We start from the raw sequence: 21,766 nt of genomic DNA on the forward strand, positions 1-21,766 counted from the left end.
AGGGGTGACGTCACCCCCATGGGTGCCCGCGCATGCGCAGCGCCCCTGATGCAGGGATTTATCAGCCTGCTCTTTGTGCTCAGAGGTGCGGGGCGCCCGCGTTTCCCCCAGATAAACCAATGCGTGAAATTAAGTAATTACCACCAAGACTTGGTACTCATAGTAATCTTCCAGCTCACTATACAATGTTCCTTTTTGTTGTTTTAAAATGCTGCTTTATTTAGAAACACACTTTTATTGCGAGAATCTGTGTTCTTAAAGGATAAGATGATTTTTGTTTCATGTTTCAGTTTCTGTCACTTTCCATTTTCCCGTTTAGTAAATGCTACAGTTTAGCTGACAGGGTCTCTGAAGCAGATGAGGAGCACAGCTGGCCTTGTGGGCTGTTGTCTAAGGACAAACCCCAGTGCAGGAGGTGAGGCAGGCAGGCAGGCAGGCAGTTCAGAGCAAGGGAGCGGTTCATTCATTCAGCGCAAATGATCAGGAATCAACTATGGTTACTGCTGGTATCTGATTGCCAAACCTTAGAGGGAAGGTTGGGGGGGCGGGTAGAAATCACCCCTTGAACTTGCATGCATATAAGCATAACCAGTGGACACAGGCAACAGGGGGGTGAGGGCCTGGGCTGGGGGGTGAGGGGGAGGCAGGCTGAGAGAGGTCGATGTGAGGCAAAGGGGGACATATGTAATATGTTCAACAATAAAGATTTAAAAAATGAAAAATAAATAAAAATAAATTTAACCAAAATTAACCTGTGTTTTAGTTTAAGACTTTCTTTACAAATTTGATTCATTTTTTTAACTCATTTATTTCACCTTAATTATTTTTTACCTCAATGTAAAAAAACACACCAAAACCCCACACTTTTAGAATAGTGTGGTGCATAAAAGCTTCTACTCATTGTGAACATATTTCCATAGTACTTTTATTTTCCTTCTTAAATAAAAAAAAATTGTGTAGCGGGTGGTTGTTCCTTTTCTATTTGTCTTTTAAAAAAATCTAATACCACGGAAGTGACCAAGTGAGTGAGCATTCTGGTCAGCAATGACTCGCTTCAAAAGGTATTTGTCAACAATAATAATACAACACTTCCTCGCAGAGCCTCAGGATAAAAACGGAAGTTGATTTGACCAGTGAGGTATTAGATAGCTGACGTTTCAGACCATCGATTCGGCTAAAAGATTTTCCGTTGTTGAATGATAGCTTGTGGAATATTTCCTCCTAGGGCGGAGAGGTTAATTTTCCATCTTATAAATCATACTATAGGAGTGGCCATCTGAGCGACACTTAAGTTTATATTTCACAACTTAAAATATGCTGAGGAGCAGTGGGTGCTTGAATGACGGTTCAGGGGTGAGAAGCTGGGGAATTATGTTTGTTTGTTCGTTCGTTCGTTCGTTCATTCATTCATTCATTCATTCACCCATCCATGTTTATTGACTGTGCTGTGCCTGGCCCTGTCCTGGTGTCAGCAGGGAACAAAGCAGCCATCCTCTGGTTAGCAGGCAAGTTTAAGGGAAATATGAGTAATTTATGAGCAGGGGTGTAGAGTGCATCTCAAATTGACATGCTGCTGAACCTACCAGCAGTTTAAAAGTTGGTAACAGTCACTTGGCAAGTTATACCATACTGAACCTGGGCGTTACAATTTTTTTAAAGAGTATGTTAAAACCTCTAAATATTCAAATTCATTTGTTTTAGGAAGAGGGGTTATTTGTACTGTCTTGAAACTGGAAAGAGGAAATAAAATCGTCAAGCGCTACCTGCACATTTGTAGTAACACTGATAAAATTTGATTTTTAACCCAAACCCTTTTCCCCAATGGCATTCAGCAACTGTTACATCTCAGGATCTGAGAGTAATGCCATATGTTATCACGTGAACATTCTGATCAGATTCCTCGTAGACCTGGACTGAAAGAGCACTGTTGGGTGGCGTAGGACGTCCCCAGGAAACGGGTGAGCCTGGGCTGACTGCAGCCTGGGTCGAGTTCTGTCTCCTGGAGCTGGCATTTCATTAAAACTCACATGGGCTTCTCTGTTTCAGGGAGCAAAGTGTAATTGTGACAAGGACCCATCCCTCTTTCTGTGCACGTCAGTGTAAGCTCTATGCATTTGGGAAAAGGTATATGCAGTAATTCTCGAGATGAGTACAACTAAGTGCCCTCCGACGTTGCCCACTTACCTCTTTCAATGTGCTCTTCTTCTTCTGCCCTATCTCTTCTAGTTTTTCTAAAAATATATATTTCTTTATTGATTTCAGAGAGGAAGAGAGAAGGAGAGTGAGATAGAAACATCAATGAAGAGAGAGAATCATTGATCGGCTGCCTCCTGCACACCCCTTACTGGGGATCAAGCTGAAACCCAGGCATGTGCCCTTGGCCAGAGTTGAACCTGGGACCCTTCAGTCAGCTGGCTGATGCTCTATCCGCTGAGCCAAGCCAGCTAGGGCTACTTTTTTTTTTAACCAAAATTATCTCCCTTGGTGACACTTAGAAGTAAAGCTGCTGCTGACTCCTGGTCTGTGGCCCAAAGATGTGGTCTCAGAAGTATCGCTCCAGGTGGCATGTGCTGTTCCTTTCCCTCTTGGTGCATGTGGGAGGAGAGGTGTGTGCTTCCCGGGATAGTCGCTGAGCGTAACCCTTTGTTCCTGAAGTTTAGGAACTACAGGAAGGCCCTGTAATGCACAAGGAAAGGAGACAGTAGGAGTCGTCTGTGGTGTAATCTAGAATCAGTGGAATGGCACAGAAGCCATTTCTTTGTCATTTGTTTTCATAGCCACATACTCTGTTTTCATAAGTGGCTCCTCAGGGCATGGTACAGAATCTGCCTTTTTGATCTAAGGATATTTCATGGCTGAATTCCTCCTGCTTCTAATTGAAAGTTACTCGATGTACTTAATCTGGCTCTAATATGTATACATACTCTCCCAGTCTTTTGCTTCTTGGGTGTGTTTTTAAAAATGGAAATGAGATAAAAAATAATGCTTTAGATGACCACCATAATAGCCACGCACTCAGTTTTTTTGTGTGGTTAGTTATATATTTCTGCTCCCTCTACCACCTCTTGTTTTCTTTCCTGCTTAAAAAAGTTTTAATTGATAATTTTAATTTACAGTTTTAATAAAATTAACATCTTTCCATTGACACATTCAACAAAAACATGGTGATAAAACTGTTTCGAATTTGTGTTCTAGTCCGTGTGTGGACATGGACATATATCACAATGCAAGCATAACACATTCCAACACCGGTAAAGCCATTGGTTCTGTGCCTTTCCCCCTCCAGAAAAACCAAGTTTTATTCAGAGGAGAAATTCAGGAACCGTGATGGGCTAATGGGTAACTGCAGTTTTAAGAAACTGAAGCTACATGGGAATGAGCTTGTGGCTTATAGTAGGATATAGGAAGTTGTGGTTTTCATTGTTGAATTTTGTTTTCTTCACCGTTTACATCAATATGACATTATTCTTCCCGTGGGGTGACCTGAAACATGGCAGCACTAACTTCCGCCATTCACTCCCTCAGGGCTATGATAAGTAGGTGGGGTTCAGAGTCAGCGGGGATTGTCAGGATGCTTTGCAAGTATTAGGAGTCCCACGGTCCTCTTCTGAGGCACAGCACTGGGCTTAGGACATTCTCCTTGTGGAGGGGTGTGTGAGAGGGAGCCAGACCCACACATGGGGCTCCTGTTTCTGGACTGTGGGAGTCCAGGACTGCAGTTTGTGGTGGCACCTCCCGAGGGCTTTGCTGTGTCCTGGCCAGGGCATCTGTGGGCATGGGCTCTGTGGGAATGGTAGGAAGCAGGCCTTGTCTTTGCTGGTAGCACTAGAAGGGGGATCCTTCTCAAATCCCTGTAGACTGGCATCTATAGTTAAGGCTCAATTCTTTCTAGTATTTCTATGATTTGGTCTGCTTCCACATTTGCCTGGGCATCCTAGCATCCTGTACCTTTTCTGTGAAAATGTGTTTGTGTGTATATATTTATAAACTTGGCTCCTTGAGGCCTGAGGTGGTGCCTCATTTCTCCTTGCATTTGCCCTACTTCCACCTGGGTCCATCTCAAATGGAATCGGATGTAATCAATCTTGCAGACGTTCAGTGAATTACCCAATGACTGGCAATGAATTGCTGCGACTAGATTGCATCCATTCAAGAGTTTTGAAGGAATCTTGAGGATGAAATTGCAGAATTCTTGGCTCTTGTTTTGCGTTTTATAAATAGTCACTGTTTTACAAGCTTGATAGATTGCCAGCACCAAGCGTGGTATGTTGGAAAGCAAAATGGCCTGGTGATCTGGAGGTCCAAGTTGTGTCGAGCCTTTTCGCGACCAGCCAGGGAGTAAGTACACAAAGCCTCCTGGACCCCAGGGCTTGTTCGTGGCCTTCTTTGTGCAGTCTCTGGTGATTCTGTGTCATTGTTAATCCTGTTAATCTGGGTTGTCAGTATATACATCCTATGGACAGGAAAGATTTACTCTAAAAAAATCAAACCACACCGTTAATTCAGTCATTCTTTGCTCCTATGAATGATAATGCTGTAGGGACTGGACTTGGTCATATTCCTCCCAAAGGTGCTGCTTTTGTTGTTTTCTTGCTTCCTTTAGCAGGTTACTAATTTGGTGGGACTCAAGCTACAATCTCTGTAATGGGCACCAACTCGAACCTTGGTGAGATCTTTCCTCTTGAGCGTAGAGTTTAGGCTTGGAGCTTGCCTGGCCCATGCTTAGGGGGACAGCCAGAGATTTGGACCAAGTTTATGCTCTGAATTTGGGGCTCCCCTTCCTCCTTCCTACAAATTCTCACTTTCAGCCGCTGAGGCCACCCTGAGCTGGGTCCCAGTTCCTGTTTTAGCAGCTCCGTTTGGCTCAGATGGGGCCCTGGCCTCTGGCTAAAAGCCCTGGTAGGGGCGTTTCACCCAATGTCATTTCCTTTTCCCAAGAGTCTCTCCTGCCTTTTGGCCACTCTCCAGTGCCTCGAAATAGTTGTGTTTTGTAGATTTAATTTGTGGCAGGCCTGGTCCAATCAGAGCCCCTCAAACAGACCTGAAGTGGAAGAAGCTCCGTTTGTTTACTTTCTAATTCCAGGTTTCCTTGTTGGCATTGGTTGTGTTACCAAAGCTTACATTTCAAATGCCTTTCTTGTACTGTTTTGGCAAAAACGTACAGGAAAATAGGGATGGGGCAGCAATCTTTTATTTTTTTTCTAGAGTTCTCTGCCAGTCACCATAGTTGCTAGTTTTGATGAACCCAGATGGCCTCTGTTAGAGACCTCCAAGAGAAATATCCTGAGGCGTTATTATGAGCATGACCTCAAACTTCCATGTGGGCATTCACCCTGGGGGGCTGGACTGGACATGTCTGAGCTGCAAGAATTCCTTCTGCTTAGCTGGATGTTGGCGTGGCCCAACTTGCCTGCCGCATGCTTCTCCTCCACAAGATTTCCACTTGGCCGTCTGAGAGACCGGGGTGGGGGAGAGCTGGTTTGCACTGAGAAAAGGGCCTTGGCCGCCCTCTGGAGCAGGTGGCACTGGGCCATCTTACCCCAGGAGCCAGTGACATTCCTCCAGGGGAGCATGACCCAGAAAGCCAGGGAGGGCCGAGCCCACAGGGAGCGAAGGCCAGCCCCCAGCTATTTATAATCCCTGCTCTCCTCCCTGCCACTGTTTGTGACTCAAATCTGATAGCTGAGGCATTGGGCTCCCCCTAGAGGATTTAGTGTGCCAAAACAGCAGTTTTTAGAAAACTAGCCGCATTATTTGCCAGTATTTACATGAAGCTACAAGATTAAAATGAAGATGGTTGAAATGTTGTGGACTGATTATTGGGACCGGATTTTCGTGGTTAGTAATGGCTGAGAGCCTGCTTGGTACATTCACCTCTGCGTCTGTGGGCAAATCACTGCTTGGCATTAAAATAGAAGCTAACTCTGTGATCAGAGACTTTCCCTCACAAAATTCGAGTGTCTTTGAATGATGATATTTCTAGAGTTGATTTAATGGTGTAAAAAAAGCTGGCATTTGGTAGAATGGTTAAAAAAATTAAATGTCACTCAAGCAACCTAGTAATTTTATTTTCTTCTTCTTTATTTCAGGGTTTCGAAAAAACGATGAAATGAAAGCTATGGATGTCCTGCCAATTTTAAAGGAAAAAGTTGCATACCTTTCAGGTAAAGTTTAACGTTATCGTCTGCTTTATTGGTTCTCTGACTGTTTCTGACACAGTCTCAGACAAAGCCTCAAACACTGAATAGCTCACCTGCCACCCCTGCCAGGAGCATGTGTATTTCAGTAGATTTCTAGGTGCTTTTTCTTGTAGCATTTTCCTGAGATGTTAGTGCATGAACATCTTCTTCCTTCTGGCAGGTACATCATAAGTCAGGTAACACTGGTGACTGAAATGTTTGTGTCTGTCATTCCACAAACATTTGGCTCTTTTGCCCCGATCAACTAGGTAAAACAACTGATTGTTTTAAGTTTGTCATCGCCACAAAGGTGGTGGGAATGTGACCATGTTGGACGCATCCTGCTATTTTTTTTACCTTGATTTCTTGTACTTTGTGGCTACCTGCTGCCTCCTCTTTGGGGAGGTAAGGATGCCCATGTATCCATGGCTGCTGTCCCCTTGGCCTCTGGTCCTGGAGTTTGTAGAACCCTTGCCGTGGACCATGAAAGCTCTGGTGGTCTTTACCAGCGGGGTCCTCCATTTGCTCGTAGAACCCCATCTGTGTCGTGGACCGGGAACATTCCCATTTTTAACTTCCTGATACCTGTGGTGGGTATTTTTAGTTAAGTTTGTGTGGAATGTAGAAGAAGAATCCATTCATACAGCAGACATTTATTGTGTCCCCTTTTTTATGTGCCCATCTCTCACTAGACATTGAGAGTTTAGGCTGGTCTCAGGGAATGAACAGATGCCTGCCTCCGTAGGGCTTCCATTCTTGTTGGGGAGACAGACAAACAGAAATGTTAAAAGTTACACAGTTGACCAGAAGGCCGTAGGTACCATACAGAAATAAAGGGTGGGGAAAGGAAGAGTAGAGAGGAAGCATTATTTATAGAATTGGAAAGGAGTGTTATTATGAACAAAAACTGTCCTTTTTGTTTTCGACGAACATGCATTTGGATAGGCAGATAACTCCCTCGTGAGTGCTGGGTGTTTGGTTACAGACACAAGGGAGGTCCGGAGACTGTGAACTCTCCTACGTGGACATCCTGTGACGTTGGTAGGTGCAGGAAATGGATTTCCTGCCCTTTTCTTTTTATTGTCCCAGCTAAGGTGCTGAGTTTCCTGTCCATAAAATGGGACTGACATCTGTCCTGCCAGCCTCACCATGAGACTGTGGGTTGACAACAGACAACATGTTAGCATATCTAGCAGGCAATGCTTTTATAGCTGCAGTGTCACTATATATATATTAGTTCAGGAACAAGAACTTCAAAGCTGTAACTTTTCTGCTTCCTAACCCAAACAGTATTTTCATTTGGGTGCCTTCTGTGACATGGGCAAACAAACAGAGCTTTGGGGCATACAATCTAAACAGACATCCGTGGATTGCTTTCAAGCTCCTTTGGGCTCAGAGACCATGTGCCTCTGAACTAACACTGCATTTCATTGATTCTAACATGTTGATTTTTTTAACCCCATGGGAGGAGTCAGCAGATGGGTGATTTTGGCACCTGTCCATCACTGACTGTAACACACCACAGATTGGAAGGTACACCCAATGCAGGGAGGTTAGCACGTGAAAAGAAAATGTTAAATTATTTAAATAGAGAATATGCAATTTTTATTTCATGAGTGATTTTTGATGAAGTTTTAAAACGACCCTAGAAAGTTTTCTGAAGCTCTATTCTGGAAAAAAGGAAAAAGACAAATTGAATTCTTTCCCTCTACTTTGAAATTCAAGTTTAGGTTTAAATTAGCTTTTTTTAGGACATGAGTGGGAGCCTATTTGGAGGGTGAGGTTGCCAGTACGTCGCAGGGGACTCCTCATCAGTGGTCCCAGCTGGGAAGATGCCTGTAGGTGAAAGGTGAGGCAGTACCACAGAAGCAGTCAGCACATCACCTCACCTCATTGAGCTCTCACTGGAGCGAGCAGGTGGCTGTGTGCAGTGTGTGCACCTGTTGACTCCCCACGTGACACTCTTCGATGGGCGGACTTTGGATTCCGTTTTGGTAGAGCTTCCCTTGCTTACATTAAGAGACACGCTGATCCCAGAGGAAGGAGAGCTGAACACGGGTCATTGGCATTTCATCTTCCTACTGAGTCAAACATTATGTTTCATTTTAAAAATTCAGAATGGGAATCCAGACACATATTGGGTACGATTCACTTTACCAAGAGTCAGGTGAATGTTTTTATCTAAATTTCATACTGTATCTTTAAAAGTTCAAGTTTCTGTAATATGTGTTGAGCTGGAATACTTTTGATTAAGGTAACGGATTCCTTTTTGAAAAGAATGAAAGATGTTGGGGAATTAAAATAGTGAAATGTTTCCTGTCTTATATTGGAGACAAGAGGTATTCCAAAACCTAGAGTCATTGATATTACCTTAATAACACTATCTGATATTAGACAATGACTTGGTAATGGCATTCCCATTCATTTAACAGAATTGCTTCTCTTCCACTTAAAAAAAAATGTTTTTATTGATTTTGAGAGGTAAAGAGAGAGAGAGAGAAACATTCTCCTGCATGCCTCCTATTGGGGATGGAGCCCAAAACCCGGGCACTGGGAATTGAACCAGTGACCTTCGGTGCGTGGGAAGATACTCAACCAAGTGAGCCACACTGGCTAGGGTTAATAGTACTTTTTATTCATCAAAAAAGGCCTATGAACTCATTGTTTAGTTGTCCTTCTGATATTTCTAGTACTTTAGAAGGAACTGAAGCCATTAGTTTGAAAAATTATATAAGTTCTTGTCAGGGGGAAGGACCCAGCTGGAGTATGCTGGCAGAGTCCCTTTGTCTTTATTTAAGCATCATTGAGCATCAGTATCTTCAATTATACTGCAGCCATAAAACTCTTAACAAGGTCACTGTGATGATCAAGAATGTGTGTGTCAACCTCTGGACACCATGCACAGCATGTATTGGTAGCTACGGTTTAGTATTATTACCACGTAATACCAGATTACTAGGCTTATGAGTAATTTAACACTTTTCTAGATGGTGTGACTACACGTGTATCGTTTTAAGTGTTCAAAATTTGTTTTATTTCCGCGTAGAAACAGTGTCATTCATTCCAGGAAATTGTAAATCCCCTTCTTGGTAACATGTATTTTTAAAATAACGTCTGCTGGATAATTTCTTGGCCTTAAAAGCAAAAAATCTGGTTTTCTGTTGTTACCGCTTGCATTTTTTTTTTTTTTAATTTTACCTATGCTGCTGAGGTAAGCAATTAAGATGAGAAAAATAATTAGAATTGCTTACTGTGACTTGAATGTTGAGATCTTCGTGCTGTGCTTCCCAAAGAGATGCCTAGAGTTGAAAAACTAAATGGAGGATCCACTTAGGAAGGCTCAGTTTTCCTTTCTGAGAACCCCGATGGAAGTGATAAAGTATATGTGACAATTTCACCAAAAGTGGTCAGAGGTGCGGCAGACTTCATTGACATTGTGTCTATGTTAATGAGAAACATGGCTGCCTGTCTATCAAAGACCAGTCATCACCTGAGATTTGTGCTTATGTGATGTGATTTTTCCAAAGTCCTTAACTAATATAGTTCTGCTTTATAACTCTTGAACGCAAAGCCCTCCCCCACCTCCTTTTATATACAGTGGCTTTGTGGGACAGGTTGGTAAAACCTGGCCAGTGGGGTTGGGCGCAGCCCTGGAGAGAGGAAGCCGCCCTAGATCCAGATTTAGAGGTCATCAGCGTGAAGTTTGAAGAGCATTCCTGTCTTCTTCCCTTTCAAGACTTAAGTCCCAGTTTGGATGGTAGCAGAGGGAGAGCTTGGAAGGCAGGGCTGGGAGAGGAGAGAGGACAATGTGGAGGAGAGTGAGAGGGACCCGGGCGGTGGGAACACGCGGTTGGTCGTTCGAGGCGAATGAGCACTTGTACGTGAAAACTTCCTTTCTCCAAACACAAACCGGAGGGAAGGAGGACACGTTGGAAGGAAGGGCAGGCCTTCTGGACTGTCTTCCAGGTGGTGTGCAGAACTTGGGTTTTTTCTGCCGAGCCCGGGAGGGGTGAGCTGGGCTGGCCATGTGCCCGCGAAAGCAGGGACCTTTCAGGCCCTGCGGTTGATGGAGGAACAGCCTTGTGGAGTGGCTGGGACCCGGTTGGGCCGTCCTCTCCCGTCTGTGTCTCAGCGTGCTCCCGTGTTCGTTTCAGGCGGCAGAGACAAGCGCGGAGGCCCCATCCTCACGTTCCCGGCCCGCAGCAATCATGACAGAATACGACAGGAGGACCTGCGGAGGCTCATCTCCTACCTCGCCTGCATCCCCAGGTGAGCGCTGATGTGCGGGCTCCTCACGGCAGCTCTGTCCTAGGACGTGGCACCGAGCTCTCTAGCAAACAGCTCAGCCCCAGCCCGAGTGCCAAGCAGACAAGGGGTGTGAACTTAAAAGTATGTTCCTTCTCCTCACTTCGCGTGGCGACCGCTCTGTCCTGCTTACAGCACTCTGGCATGGGGGTGAGAGGTCGTGTTTGGAGTGAAGTGCTTTGTGTGATGGCAGTGGGGTGGGGAGGCCCACGGGTGGGGTGTCGGGATGGGTGCCGGAGGTAGAAATGAAGAGTTGTGGTTGATGGTTCTGATCCTGGAAGCCAGGAAGTAGCCGCTGCTTCTGATACGATACAGCTGTCTTCCTGCCGAGCTGGGGTTCCCTGCAAGCATCCTGTTGATTTGTAACATGAAGTTTGTGTGGCATTGAACATCCTTCCCAGCTGATACGACAGGGCGTCAGGTTGGGGAACCCCCATTCAATCCGGGACACCGTTCGTGATGGTGAGGGAGGATTTTAGTGTGGATTCTGAAGAACACCAAGAATGGGCAAAGCTTCATTTTTCCAGACAGACCTGGAAAGGATCGATGGATAGCATCTGGCCCGTGTCCTTGTTTCTGCTCTCACTGAGGTTTTACTTGCAGCGCTAGCTGATGACCAGTGAAAGCAATCCTCCCCCCGACCCCCATGAATACATCCATTTAATTGTTCAGGCTGCTTTTTGGAAAATGGAATACTACTCTAACACCTCCCAGGGTATAGCCATGCCTAGAACAGGGGCTGCTGTGTGTTGAGGTTGGAGGGGTGCTTCCCTCTGAAGAAAGGAAATCTTTATTCTGGAAAGCCACATGCAGAGGGAGGGCATTTCCAAAGAGATTACATTAGGACGTGCAATAAGAACAGGACGTGGTCATCACAGAGGCTCAAGGAGACGGTAACTTTCAGGAGCATGTTACATAGAGAGCAATATAGGGTGGTCCAGAGCAGGATAGTGGGCTCTGAAGATGGGTGAGTGTACTCGATCCTCCCAGCTCAGGCTTTGTGTCCAGCCGGGCAGGACGGCTGTGCCCGCTTGTCACCCATCCTCGCTGTCAGGGCCGAGGAAGCGGACGGTCCAGTTGGCTGAGGAGGGTGTTGGGTTTCTGGTTGGGGATCCTGCTGGGAGAACTGCACTTCGTATCGTCAGCGATAAAGGGATAGCACGTGCGGAAAGGTTTCCCCTTTCCTTTTACTATTTCCCTTTCCTCTTGAACCGTTGAAATCTCAGAGCTGGAAAGAGTTTTAGAAGTTCAGTGCTAATCACTATCAATAACAGTATAGCTGATAGTTGCCACTTACTGAGTTCTGTGCCAGGTACTATGCTGATGATGGGAAAAGAGGTAGAGCAATACAAAGGACGCAGTAAAGAAAGTTCTTATTTAGCAGAATGAGAATTGTCACATAGTTGAATGAAAAACAAGTTGAATTGCTATTATCCAGGTGGTTTTTTGAAGTTACATAATTGAATTGCTGCCTGTAACTTTGGCCGTTTGCTTTCTTGCTTTGAAATCTGTTTTGACTATGAATGTGAACATTTTCATTCACATTGAGTTCTGGTAGTTTGGGGTTTCTCACCGTTTTCACTTTTCAATATGTGACACTGTGCTCTCTAGAAAACATTGAAACCCAGCCTGAATTCTAAGCAGACAAAGGAGTGTACATATTATTTTTTTTAAAAATTGATTCAGGTATGTTTGCATTTACCTGGATGACCCACCTTAAAAAATACAAAAAACACAAAAAACCTTGTCATTGGAAAATTATGAGCATACACAAAAGCAGGCAGAAGAGCGTAGCAAACCTCACATCCCTGCCACTTAGCTTCAGTGATTAGCAGGTTTTGCTAATCTTGCTTTACTCTAAAATTGCCCTGGAATATCTTGTAACAAACCCCAAGCATTCTGTTATTTCACTCATCAACACTTACATGTGTAGGGTGACCCTCCAGCTGCTGAGAGCAGTCACTTCATTTCATGCCTAGGTTTGCTTTTGTATTTACATTTCCAAGTGACAGGAAATGCCATGTTGCTTGTTGTTGCTTAATGAGCAAATAGAGAGGCGAGAATAACATGTCAGTGATGCATTTGCCAAGTGATAATGGAGGAGAATTTCACCTGAGTCCCCTCTGGGTCCATCCTGTCTGGTCCCACTCTGCCTGACCAAAAAGCGCTGGGCGGCCCCTGGTGAGCACGGCTTTGTTTTAGCCAAACAGTAGGATTGATACAAATCATCATCAAATTAATGGGGTGGGAAATTCATTTTATTTTTTGAAATGTATATATACACTTTGAATAATGAATGATGCAGGTAGTGTTTATTTTAATTTTGGTTAATCCTCACCTTTGGATATTTTTTCCCCATTATTTTTGAGAGAATGAAAAGTAGGGAGGGAGGGGAGGAGAGAAACACTGATGTGAAGGAGACACATCCATTGGTTGCTTCCTGCACACTCCTCGCCCAGGGCTGGGGATAGAATCTGCAACCCAGGCACATGCCCTTGACCGGAATCGAATCTGGGACCTCTCAGTCCGCAGACCGACGCTCTACCACTGAGCCAAACCAAAGGTTTCGGCCGGGCTGACGTTCTTATTTGTCACTGTGGAACTCGGCCAGGGCCGTGGTGTGTGAATTCTCTGGGACTTAGGGTTTGCTTGTAGTCTCAGAGTGGTGTAAGCAGTCCTGAGGGTCCTTGAGATTCCTTCCCCTGCCCGTTACTCCCGAAGCTTCCTGGATGTGAAGGGCCCCTGGCTGTCCCTCAGCCAGACAGTCTCGCCTTGTGCCCTTCAGAATGTGGAGGTGTGCCATTCTGGGACTCACAGGCAGTCAGCCTGACAGTGACCTGGTACGAGCTACTAATTGCTTTTATCCGTCTTCCGATCTACAAAATGTGATGCTAATCTATACTTCTTTGGATCCTTGTAAGTATTGAGTAAGATGATTCATGTACACGCCCAGCGCAGGGCCTCAGGTCCCGAAGCTGCCTCAGAAGTAGGTAGTGCAATAATTTCCATCTTTCGCATTCGCTCTCCTCCGTTCTTTCAGTTATTTTCCCTTTGACGTATTCTGAGACAGATCAGCCCGTTTCTCTTCTGCATGGTCTCTAGGTGGTCTGTGCCTCTCAGAGCGTGGCCCCCAGAGTTAAATGTAATGTGATCTGGGAGGGGTGAGGAGCTGTGGTTTCTTACTTGGGTCACCTTCCATTCCCCTCCCCCTCCTTTAAAAGAAAAAGGAGGAACAGAGTGATTTTCAAAGAATGCATGTGCAAGGAGACTGCCCGTGGGTTGAGTGCAGGAGAAGCGAGTCGCAGCAGAACTTGTTGCTGGTGTGGTGGGGATGCCTGTCCAGCCATGAAAGTAACAGTGGACTTGGTATGTCCTCTCTAGGTGTTCATTGTCCTTATTGCTTGAATTATGTGAATTATGCTCTAGAACAGGGGTCCTCAAACTTTTTAAAGTGGGGGTCAGATCATGGTCCCTCAGAGAGCTGGAGGGCCGGACTATATGAACTACTAATTCCTACTGTAACACCTCGGCTGCGCTCACTGCCCAAAAAACCTGGCGGGCCGGATCAGACTCCTCTGCGGGCCGCATGTGGCCCGCGGGCCGTAGTTTGAAGACCCCTGCTCTAGAACATTAAAATGATTTATAGAAGTTAAATGGATAAACCACTCCCACTCTCTTTGGTCCCTAATGAAATAATGTGGAGACTTTGAGTGAATTCATTCATGAACTTTCATATAAGAAGAGACTTTATTTTTTAATTGTTTAAAGTATTATATATGTCTCCTTTTTCCCCGATTGACCTCCCCCACCACCACACCCCCCAGACAAGCCCCCACCACCCTAGTGTCCGTGTCCATTGGTTATGCTAATATGCATGCATATAAGCCCTTTGGTTGCTCTCTAACCACCCCGCGTTCCCTGCATTCTCTCTGAGGTTGGACTGTGTGTTCAGTGTTACTTTGTCTTTGGATCCATTTTTGTTCATCAGTTTGTTGTTCATTATATCCCACATATGAGTGAGATCATGTGATATTTATCTTTCTCCAACTGGCTTATTTCACTTAGCATAATTCTCCAGTTCCAACTATGCTATTGCAAATAGTAAAAGTTCTTTTTTATATAGCAGCATAAATTCCATTGTGTAGATGTACGAGTTTTTTAATCCACTCATCCGCTGAAGGGCACTTTAGGCTGTTTCCAAATCTTAGCTATTGTAAATTGTGCTGCTTTGAACATAGGGGTGCATATATCCTTTCTCATTGGTGTTTCTGGTTTCTTGGGATGTATTCCCAGAAGTGGGAGTTCCATTTTTAATTTTTTGAGGAAACCCCATACAGTTCTCCACAGCGGCTGCACCAGTCTGCATTCCCTCCAAGGGTGCACGAGGCTCCCTTTTCTCCATCCACATCGTCGCCAGCACTTGTCCTTTGTTGATTTGTTGATGACAGCCATTCTGACAGGTGTGAGATGGTACCTCAAGAAGGGACTTTCTTTATCTAAGGACTAAAGAAAGTAGAGTTTCTCTTTTTTTAGAGACTTGTGTTGAGAGGAGACCTCTGTTTTATCTAACTTTTCTGTATTCCATAGATAAAACGAGGTTCTTTGATAAAACTGCCAACCAAACTGGTGAATAAGTCACACTTCCCAGTGTGCTGGTTCATACGTCTTCACGGCCGAGGAATAGCTGTAGCCGTCTCCTGTTGCTAACTGCACATGTTCCTTAGCTGCTCACATACAGAACTGGGTTCGGGGAAGTTTGCAAGCCACGATTTTCCTAATAGTGACTGGCTTTGAACTTGGTAAAGAGAGATGGACTGAAAGGGTGTGCACTCCCAGCCCAGTTCCCATGTAGTTTTCATTTCTTGGAAGTTTCTGGGTGCTAACAGTTGGATTGTGGAGGAAGGGGAGTGGTTAACTCTTCTAGAAAGGATGCAAGCTCAGGCTGCCTTCTGGTTGGGTCCTTCTTGGGCTTCTTCCTGCTGTTCAGTCTGGAGTTATTCGGGATTTCAGTTAAGCCCCTTTCAAGTGGAGGACTTTGCAGGTGTGTGTACACACTGTGCGGGGCCCTGTGAGGAGGAAGCCAGACTGCCAGAGAGTTTGTCTGGATTCGGTGACAACTAATGTTTAAAGTGCAGCCTCCCAAACGGCAGCTATTAACACTTGTCAGCACCCAGGGAGGCTGCAGTCTCCGGCTGTGGGGCAGCAGAGCCGGAGCTGGAGCAGAACACCCAGCGGGTCAGGCTTCCTCCTGCCCAGGCTGGCCCGGCCCGGGCCTCAGGAGCCCTGGCGTGTCTATAGGGTGGGACCTTGCACTGCTCACTCCATTAGAGTTCAGGGAGGCCCAGGACCCTCTCGTTTCAGTGACCCGGGAGTTTTTCTGGCATTTCTGAAAGCCCTGTTTACCTTTAGGATCTGTGAGGGACGCCTTTGGTGGTGTCACTGACACTACAGCTGAACGAGACCAGGGTTCCCCCGTCTTTAAGGACTCTGACTCTTGTTGTTTATTCTTTATTGCACAAGTGCATCATATGTATTTACCATGCACTCGGGTTGGGAATTTAATTACTCACTTTCATTGCTTCATCAAAGTCCCTCTAAAGAGGACAGGCTCTTTGGTTGGTTTGTGATGCTGCGAGCGCGTGGAGGGGAGGGACACGGTGGCTCCTTGCACTGCCCTGCTTGGTGCTAAGGGCCAGCACAGTTCCCACCACTGCCTTCACCTGTCAGTGCAGCTGGTGAAAGGCAGATATTTATCGTGAAAAAAGATTGACCCCGAAGACTCTGCCAGAAGGGCGCCACGGACCCCCCAGCCCAGGGCCCTGGGACACCTTTAAAGGGGAAAAGTGGGACATTGCTGCCAGCATGCTGGCGGGGTGGTTTTCACGCCTGTGGTTGGGGAGTCTAGGGGGCTGCTGTTGATGGGGGTGTGACCTCTCCACCTGGGGTCTGTGCACGCCGCCAGGGGTCGGCCCATTCACTGCTCGCTAAGAGCCTCTGTGCTGTAGTTGCTAGGCAGCAGCGTGTGTGATCAGTTAACACACAAGGTGGTTTTTCTCCTAAAGAGGGAGACAGGATACGAAACCAGGAACACAAGATAAAGTTTTAAAGGTTTTCAGAGTTGAACCCTGTTCCGAGTCATCATTGTTCTGATGCCCGCATAGCCAGAGTCTGCTCTTTTATGACAAGGGAAGGGAAGAGCATTTGGTTCCTGGGAAGACCTGAGCTCTTTCTGAACCGATTCCATATCCTTTCATGCTTTTCCCCACCCCCTCGCAGTGCTGACCCGCAGCCAGGCTGTGGGGGAGGGGGCAGCCCTGCCCCACGGAGCCCCAGATCAGGAGAAAGGACGCGGTGTCAGCATCGCCCGGCGGGACTCTGCCCAGAAGAAGTGGCCCGAGTTGCATGGCTTGAGCGTGTGTTTCCTTTCTCTCTAGTGAAGAAGTCTGCAAGCGAGGCTTCACGGTGATCGTGGACATGCGCGGGTCCAAGTGGGACTCCATCAAGCCTCTGCTGAAGATCCTGCAGGAGTCCTTCCCCTGCTGCATCCACGTGGCCCTCATCATCAAGCCCGACAACTTCTGGCAGAAACAGAGGACTAACTTTGGCAGTTCTAAGTTTGAATTTGAGGTAACTTCCACGTGTGGCCAGCCCAGCTACAAACATACCTATGGTTTAATGAAAAAAAAAAAAAAAAGATTATTTTCCCCCTCTTCATTATAGGCTGGTATTAGATTTTTAAAAACGACATAAAAACGCATATCTTATGTACGTATGTGAAATTAGTTATTGCATGAAGTAACAAAAGCAGGTTCATTTATCGTGTGTCATCCTAGTGGGTTGTGTACCCAAGGTGGGTTTGGGTGGTTCGTAAGGATGCTGTCTTGCAGACAGTGTATAAAGCGTTAATTTATTTTCCTTCTACTGTCACCACTTCTTCGGTTTCCAAGGCTCTGGCAAGGCTTTGGTGCAGGCAGTTCCATGAGATGATTGTCGGAAGAAAGTGTCTGGCCATCTTGAAACTGGATTCATGCCGTACAAATTCTTTATAAAATTTGAAAATTTTCTAATAATATATAATAATAACTTTTTGTCAAATAGATTGCTTCTTCTAGCAACTTTTCACCAAACATTAGGGTTCAGTGACTATATTCATGTATCTTAAGGTAAACAGTGTTGGGGTGCAAAAAACAATTTGTACCCCACCGTTCTAAGTTTTCAGACTAGTCTAATAATCAAACTAACAGGAGACAGACTATGAGAAAATGTCCGGAATTTATTCCGGATGTACATGCTGGAGTGCCATGAGACTATGCGGCCCGCAGGCGCATGGGCAGTTGAGGTTTATATGCCGTTCTAGACAAAGAAGAGGGAGGCAGGGGTCTGGGGTGTCAGAGGGAAAGCAGGTAGTTTACAGGTAGCTGAGAAAGAGCAAACATGTCTTAAAGAGATCTTGCTGGGCCACCCAGAAGCAGCTGGGCGTTGGGGAGAGTCCAGCAAACAGCTCTGCCAGACTCTCCCCATTCCCCGTCCCCTCGCCAGCGGTAGTTCATATCCTGGTGCCCGGAGATGCTTCTTCCTTCAAGCAGCTTTTTCTCTCTGAAACAGGTGAAGGGTCAGCGGTTCTTTCTGAGCTTATTTTTCTTAATAGCCAGCTTAAAATCAATATCCCAAAAGGCATGTTTTGAGGAAGCAAAACTTTGATTCCCCCTCAGCAGCAATAATGGTATTAAGCCCCAGTATGAATCCTCAAACCTTCTGTGACGTGTTACCCTTTTCCAAGTGTTGTTACTTCCATTTTTGTGTATTACCTCCATTTTTACATCTCTTTCCCTGGCACTGATTTTCGGTCTGAAATCCGAATGTAGTTTTAATTTGAAACTACGTTCAAGAGATTTAGGTGAAACATGAAACCGGCAAGCCTTTATCTTCATATACAATTAGAAGTGACTTAGGAAGACATTTATTGGGTCTTACTATTTTCTTGATGTCACATTTGAAGTGTGTTGTTGTATTTCCTTATACATGTTTTAAGCAGAAGTGCTGGTTTGGCAGAATAATGCACTCAAGGTTTTGCTCGTTGAAATTTGATCTGTCCCTTGGCCTCCAAGGTTGCCTATACCGGTTTTTCCATTGAACTTCTTTGCCTCCAGGGACGTTATTAAAAGTCCGGGCAGATGAGACGGGAGGGAGCTCCAGTCACAAGGCAGCAGAGGTGCTTGCTAAGAAGCAGCCCCTCTTTGTAGCTTGGCTGCCTTCACAGTTTCTCACGCCAAACAGCACAGAGTGCAGGTGTGGGTTCCTCTCAGACTGGAGGTGACAGGTGCGGCTCCCAGCCTTTTTCTCTTTCCTCTCTTGGTTCTAGGCCACCGATCTGATCTTCCTCCTTTACCTTTGTTTTTGCATCTAGTCACCCCGCCCTCTGATGCTTTCCTTGAGGCAAAATTCTTACCTAATCCTGCAGCCGGTCTGACGGGTAGGGTGAGGTTAGGATTTCCTGTTTAGGTTGTAATTGACTATAACTGTGTTACATAAAACGTAGTACAACACTGGCACTGCTCAGAATCTGGCGGGTTATCGAAGCAAATAAACCTTCTGTCTTTACCTTTGTGAAAAGAGCTTCTGCCAGCCTTCTGGCTAATCCCTGTCTGTTTTCTACATTTTAGAGAGCCATCCATGTCCTCTGAGGCGTTCCCTGACAGGTGGTGGAGTCAGGAAGGGGGATGATGAGGTTGGTCTGGGTGGAGCAGCAGTGGTGGTCAGCCCTCTAACAAGCAGCCCCCACACAAGTGTCCTTAGTGGAGGTGCTGCTCCAGAGGGATTTTGAGACTCATGAACAGGACCTAAGCGTGACTGCGGGGAGAAGGAAGCCTGGGCAGAGCTCTCCGCTGGGGGTGAGATGGTGGAGTGGTGGGGGTGAGGAAGGATGCCTTGCAAAAGGGAAATGTCTGAATCGTCTGCTCTGTACTTGGCAGTTTGACACCTTTCATGGTTAATGTGCCTAAAATGGTGGGTTAGAGTCCACATTCTTGGAAAGAAATCTAATACCTTTCACTCTCATGAAATACATATAAGTCTATCATTCTAGATATTCCAAGTAACATACATGTGTTGCTCTAATGGGTTTATTTTCACCAACCATACTGTTTACTTATTTGTTTACTTATATTTATGGGTCAGAACAAGGTTTTATGTTTTCTATAAATAGATGACTTGCTTTAAGTTTGAAGATCTGTGACTAAACTGCTTTATGCTAACACCATACAGAGTTAGTTCATCTTCTCATATCTGTTTTGTTTTTTTCCCCCCTTAAGACAAATATGGTCTCTTTAGAAGGCCTTACCAAAGTAGTTGACCCTTCTCAGCTAACACCCGAGTTTGATGGCTGCTTGGAGTACAACCATGAAGAGTGGATTGAGATCAGAGTTGCTTTTGAAGATTACATTAGCAACGCCACCCACATGCTGTCCCGGCTGGAGGAGCTTCAGGACATCTTGGCCAAGAAGGAGCTGCCTCAGGACCTGGAGGGGGCTCGGAACATGATGGAGGAGCACTCCCAGCTGAAGAAGAAGGTGATCAAGGCCCCCATCGAGGACTTGGACCTGGAGGGACAGAAGCTGCTCCAGAGGATCCAGAGCAGCGACAGCTTTCCCAAAAAGAACTCAGGGTCAGGCAACGCGGACCTGCAGAGCCTTCTGCCCAAGGTGTCCGCCATGCTGGACCGGCTGCACTCCACGCGGCAGCATCTGCATCAGATGTGGCACGTGCGGAAGCTGAAGCTGGACCAGTGCTTCCAGCTGCGGCTGTTTGAACAGGATGCTGAGAAGGTAAAGGAGAAGGCAGGGGGATGCAAAAAGGGGGTACACCGGGAAGAGTTCTGGATTGTTTGGTCTAGAGAAAGGGCCACTTTCCCGGTGTCGGTTAGAGACTAGAGACGGAGAGTGTCAGTTCGGGACCACCCCTCAATCTGCTTCCCTCAGTCATTCACTGTGCAGTGCAGGGCTATTTTAGAAACTTTGAGTTATTAACTACTGATGGTTTCGAATGCCTATAAGATAGACAAGAATGAATATCTTCAGCTAAAAGAGTGAATGTTTTATAGCATTATATTATTGAAAGCAATAGTTATGTACAGGGTGTCCCCAAAAATGTACATACACTTCAACAGCTGATAGCTCAATTTTGAAAATTAAATGTATTTTAATAAACACTGCCTTATAATTACTCAAAGTGTGTGCATACATTTTTGAGGGACACCCTGTATGTATGTATGTATGTATGTATGTATGTCATTTGCTAATTTCTGCTCTTCCACACGTACAAAGCCAGTGACAATACACCATTCAGATCTGTTGGTTTTTTTGTGTTTGTTTTTTTTTTAAATTGTGAATAATGAGTTAAAATTAATAGTTTCTGGAAAATATAGGCAATAATAATTCATGGTCTCATATCTTATTCTTGTGCTCTGGATAAACCAGCTACTCAGCGAGAATCCTTGCCAGTTACCGGCTAACTCAGTCTTAGCCAGGGGAAAGCAGTACACTTCTTTATGGGAACGTGGTGCAAGCCATGGTGTGGGTGAATTGGTCACTCTTCATTTGATCTCAGTGACTGCTTTTCATGGACGGGAGAATGTTTTGTAAAGTAAAAACAAAAGCTACATTAGAAATAAAGGACTTTCAAAGGTGACCCTCCAGTATTGTTCTTCGGTAAGCTTTTCGCATACCTGCCAGTGCACTTAGATTTTAGGTGCTGCATTGCCAAAGACACTGGAGAATCTTCCTTCAAATCATTAAAAAACAAACAAACACACAGGTAGCCATCTCAGATTCTGCTTCAAGGCATAGTAGCAGTGCTAACTGATAGGCGTTTATCCTATATAATAAAAGGGTAATATGCAAATTGACTGAACTGTCGAACAACCAGTCGCTATGATGCGCACTGACCACCAGGGGGCAGATGCTCAACACAGGTGGTCAATGGGCTCCCGTGGGGGAGTGCCTCTTAGCCAGAAGCCAGGCTGATGGCTGGTGAGTGCAGCAGCCCGCCTCCACAGCAGTGCTAAGGATGTCCAACTGTGGGGAGTGGGCCCAAGCCATCAGTCTGACATCCCCAGAGCCCAGTCCATGAATGTCATGCACCAGGCCTCTAGTTTTTCTTTAAATACTTTCCTTGTGAACAACGTAATCTACATCTTTGTCCAGGTAGTCTCCCCATTGAACCTTAAGAGAGATGTCTTTGTTAAATTTTTCCCCAATCCTTTTTATTTTCACAGTAAATTTTAT

The 21,766-nt window shown here is 45.5% G+C and overlaps 1 protein-coding gene across 6 annotated transcripts in view; it reads left to right on the forward strand.

Annotated features, from left to right (window-relative positions):
• The window catches only part of TRIO (trio Rho guanine nucleotide exchange factor), a 749,917-nt gene that overhangs the window by 90,432 nt on the left and 637,719 nt on the right, over positions 1-21,766 (forward strand). For all 6 annotated transcript variants that reach the window (XM_084881643.1, XM_084881642.1, XM_084881641.1 and 3 more), the window contains exons 2-5: positions 6,090-6,164; positions 10,334-10,448; positions 16,919-17,111; positions 19,796-20,308. In XM_084881643.1, the coding sequence (XP_084737769.1) occupies positions 6,090-6,164; positions 10,334-10,448; positions 16,919-17,111; positions 19,796-20,308 (896 nt within the window). The remainder of the gene's footprint in view (positions 1-6,089; positions 6,165-10,333; positions 10,449-16,918; positions 17,112-19,795; positions 20,309-21,766) is intronic.

This window comes from Pipistrellus hanaki (assembly GCF_964339955.1).
Source record: "Pipistrellus hanaki genome assembly, chromosome: 4".
NCBI classification, from domain to species: Eukaryota; Metazoa; Chordata; class Mammalia; order Chiroptera; family Vespertilionidae; genus Pipistrellus; species Pipistrellus hanaki.